The sequence below is a fragment of the Nematolebias whitei genome, chromosome 16, assembly GCF_014905685.2.
Source record: "Nematolebias whitei isolate Nwh7 chromosome 16, NemWhi1, whole genome shotgun sequence".
In the NCBI taxonomy this organism is placed as follows: domain Eukaryota; kingdom Metazoa; phylum Chordata; class Actinopteri; order Cyprinodontiformes; family Rivulidae; genus Nematolebias; species Nematolebias whitei.
Genome location: NC_056513.1, coordinates 41,057,155 through 41,060,294, shown reverse-complemented (window position 1 = coordinate 41,060,294; position 3,140 = coordinate 41,057,155). Strand labels below are relative to the sequence as shown.

Genomic DNA, 3,140 nt, shown 5'->3' with positions numbered 1-3,140 from the left:
TGAAAGCCAGCAGCTCGGGGGCCACAGGTTCTGAAAGCCAGCAGCTCAGGGGCCGCACGTCCCGCCATTAAAGTCACTACGTAAATAAACCAACGTGTACAAAGATCTTTCACGTTTTAACGTTGTTTATTTTATTACACTGAAACATGCATGCAATAAACAGAACCCAGAACCAAAAAGGTAACAGTACATATGAAGTGGTTCAGACTGAAGTCGGCGGGCCACCAGTTCAATAGCTCTGGTTTAGATGTTAGCGTTTGTGTGAAGCACCGTAACGTTTTGAGGTTGGAGGCTTTGTAGCTGATGAAATCCAGTTTAGAGGAGGCTCTGGTCTGAGCTGACCTGCAGCCGTGGCACAGACTGTCCCCTTAAAATAACTTGTTGTCAGAGTTTCACCGCAGCTCCTGCTAAAACTAACATTTAAACTTTTACATTAAAAGGTGATTTTGTTAGTAAATTTGTAGAATGCAGGTCAGATGTGACCCCTGGGGGCCACAAAAGTGCTAAAGTTTGCTGACAGGCAAAGAACTGATATCAATGTAAACGTTTATGAGAAAACATTTGCATGAACTGCGATGTCTTTTTAAAGAGAGGAGTTGTTTTAAGACGACAGCACGAAGTTTCGGTGTTTCAGCCATTAGCTTGTCAGTTCTGTCTGGCAAACTCTTTCTCCAAGCTGATGTTCAAAAGGTATCTGCAACATGTAAGATATTTACTGTCAAACAGGAACGTGTGTTAGTTGTCAGGCATAATGAGGATATTTCTGTCTGTGATTGTTTTCTCTTGTGGATTAGCAACGTGGAGGAGGCTGAATACGAACCAGTTCTCTACAGAAAGGTCTTTGTGGACGGTGAAGACTTTAATGACTCTGCCGAGAGGACAGGAAGCAGAGAGGAGGAGGGGGCTGGGGACGAGGCCTCGTTGAACCAGGAGGAAGAAGAGGCTGCCGGTGGTCATCACACAGAAGACGGTTACCATGAGGGTGATGCCCACTGTTCTGATGAAAGTTACTCAGACGATCATGAGAGTTACTCTGAGGACAGCGAGCATGAAGCCGTCAGTGCACAGGAAGCAGGAGAGTGATGCTGTCAGCCATCAGCACGTATGAGGCAGGAATACTCCTGCAGCTGTAGAAGACTGGACACAGCAGGGCTGAAGAATAATGCTTTTAGCTAGTGCAGTTTTACAGCTGCTTTGTCTAAACTGTCAGTTTATAGAGTTTGAGAATGCAAAGTCTGGTGGCCATCGTGTCATGTTATTGGTGACATGGAAGGGCAATGCTGCTCACTTGTTCTTTTTATTTTTGGAAATGATGACAATCATTTGCCCACAATAATGTAAACTTGGAAGTTACATATCTGTAATAGTTGTACATTTTTTCACAGTACTTCTTGTCAAAGTAAAAAAGACTTGTCTTACTAAAAGTAATAATAACTGATGTGTTCATTTCAAGCATCCCAGGACTCATAATACTCTAATAAACCAAAACAGATTCACACTGTATGACTCAAATACAACGAGACTGGGACTCTTCTTACCTTAGTAGGGAATCTTTTCTCAAAAATAGCAGAATATGTCTGATCACTAAATTAGGCGTTAAAGGTAAGAAAACCTAACCTACTCACACAACTAGGTTTTGTTGCTACAGTTCAGAGCTCTTATGGCCCAGGGACTAAAACTCTTCTCATCCTAGCTTTGAAGCAGCTGGCCCACCTGCCTGCTGACAGAAGGTTAACACCTTAGGAGTTCCACAGGAGGCTCTATTCTCAAATCTAGGTCAAGGTGTTCTTAAACCCTGTCCAGGTGGACGGGGTCAGAGACAATTTACCACGCCCTGATGAGACACAGAAAGCTGGTACAGTGTCATTCAGTGAAGGCAGGAGGCAACCAACAACTTGTAAAGCTTGGCTCATCACTCTGCTCCTGCTAGCTATACAGGATGGTAATCATAGAGGGGTACAGGATGGTAATCATAGAGGGGTACAGGATGGTAATCATGCAGGGGTACAGGATGGTAATCATGCAGGGGTACAGGATGGTAATCATACAGGGGTACAGGATGGTAATCATGCAGGGGTACAGGATGGTAATCATACAGGGGTACAGGATGGTAATCGTGCAGAGGTACAGGATGGTAATCATACAGGGGTACAGGATGGTAATCATAGAGGGGTACAGGATGGTAATCATGCAGGGGTACAGGATGGTAATCGTGCAGGGATACAGGATGGTAATCATAGAGGGGTACAGGATGGTAATCATGCAGGGGTACAGGATGGTAATTGTGCAGAGGTACAGGATGGTAATCATAGAGGGGTACAGGATGGTAATCATGCAGGGGTACAGGATGGTAATTGTGCAGGGGTACAGGATGGTAATCGTGCAGAGGTACAGGATGGTAATCATAGAGGGGTACAGGATAGTAATAATACAGGGGTACAGGATGGTAATCATGCAGGGGTACAGGATGGTAATCATGCAGGGGTACAGGATGGTAATCATAGAGGGGTTGTATTATGAAATTCTTTATCAAAGGGTTCGTGAACGATCGGCACCAGATATTCAGACAAGAGGAAAAATAAAACACAGAGACTGTTACTGCCAGGAATAATATTGTCATTTATTAACCTGCCACAGAAAACAGCCAAGCAAAGTCATGTACAGTTGGTACACTCTTAACACACAAATTGATATGAGTATCTCTCACCGTGACAAATGATCGGGAAGCCTTTCGATCCAAATGACAGAACTCACATCAACAACTGCATGGCAACGCGCGCTGGTCCACACAAGACTTCCAAAATTCCCTTGCCTGTCACACCTCCTTTATACCTTTTCCCTGACCGGATCGCGTGAGAGCAGTGAAAAACAAGTTTGATGGTTGCCAGGAGGACAGATTTAATTAAAATCTGTTTTTCCATCATCAAAGCAGTCTGTGCAACAGAGCGATGGCTTCATAAAAACATGTCCTTCAAAACCTGGGTCACCGTAACCTTTAAGATGGGCCAGGTCTTCTGGTTAGAGCATCCCCCAGAGGACTTTAATTACTCCAAAACACATCTGCAGCACAGGCCTGACTTTGGGCAGATAAGCTGCATCAAAAGTGAGTATAAGTATTAATTGACATAAAAGCATCAAAA

General features: G+C 44.1%; 1 protein-coding gene across 1 annotated transcript in view; it reads left to right on the top strand.

The window, feature by feature from the left end:
- The window catches only part of fam161a (FAM161 centrosomal protein A), a 15,737-nt gene extending 14,654 nt beyond the window's left edge, over positions 1-1,083 (top strand). Inside the window, exon 7 of the mRNA XM_037689899.1 lies at positions 795-1,083. Within this exon, the coding sequence (XP_037545827.1) occupies positions 795-1,083 (289 nt within the window). The remainder of the gene's footprint in view (positions 1-794) is intronic.
- Positions 1,084-3,140: the final 2,057 nt, after the last annotated feature.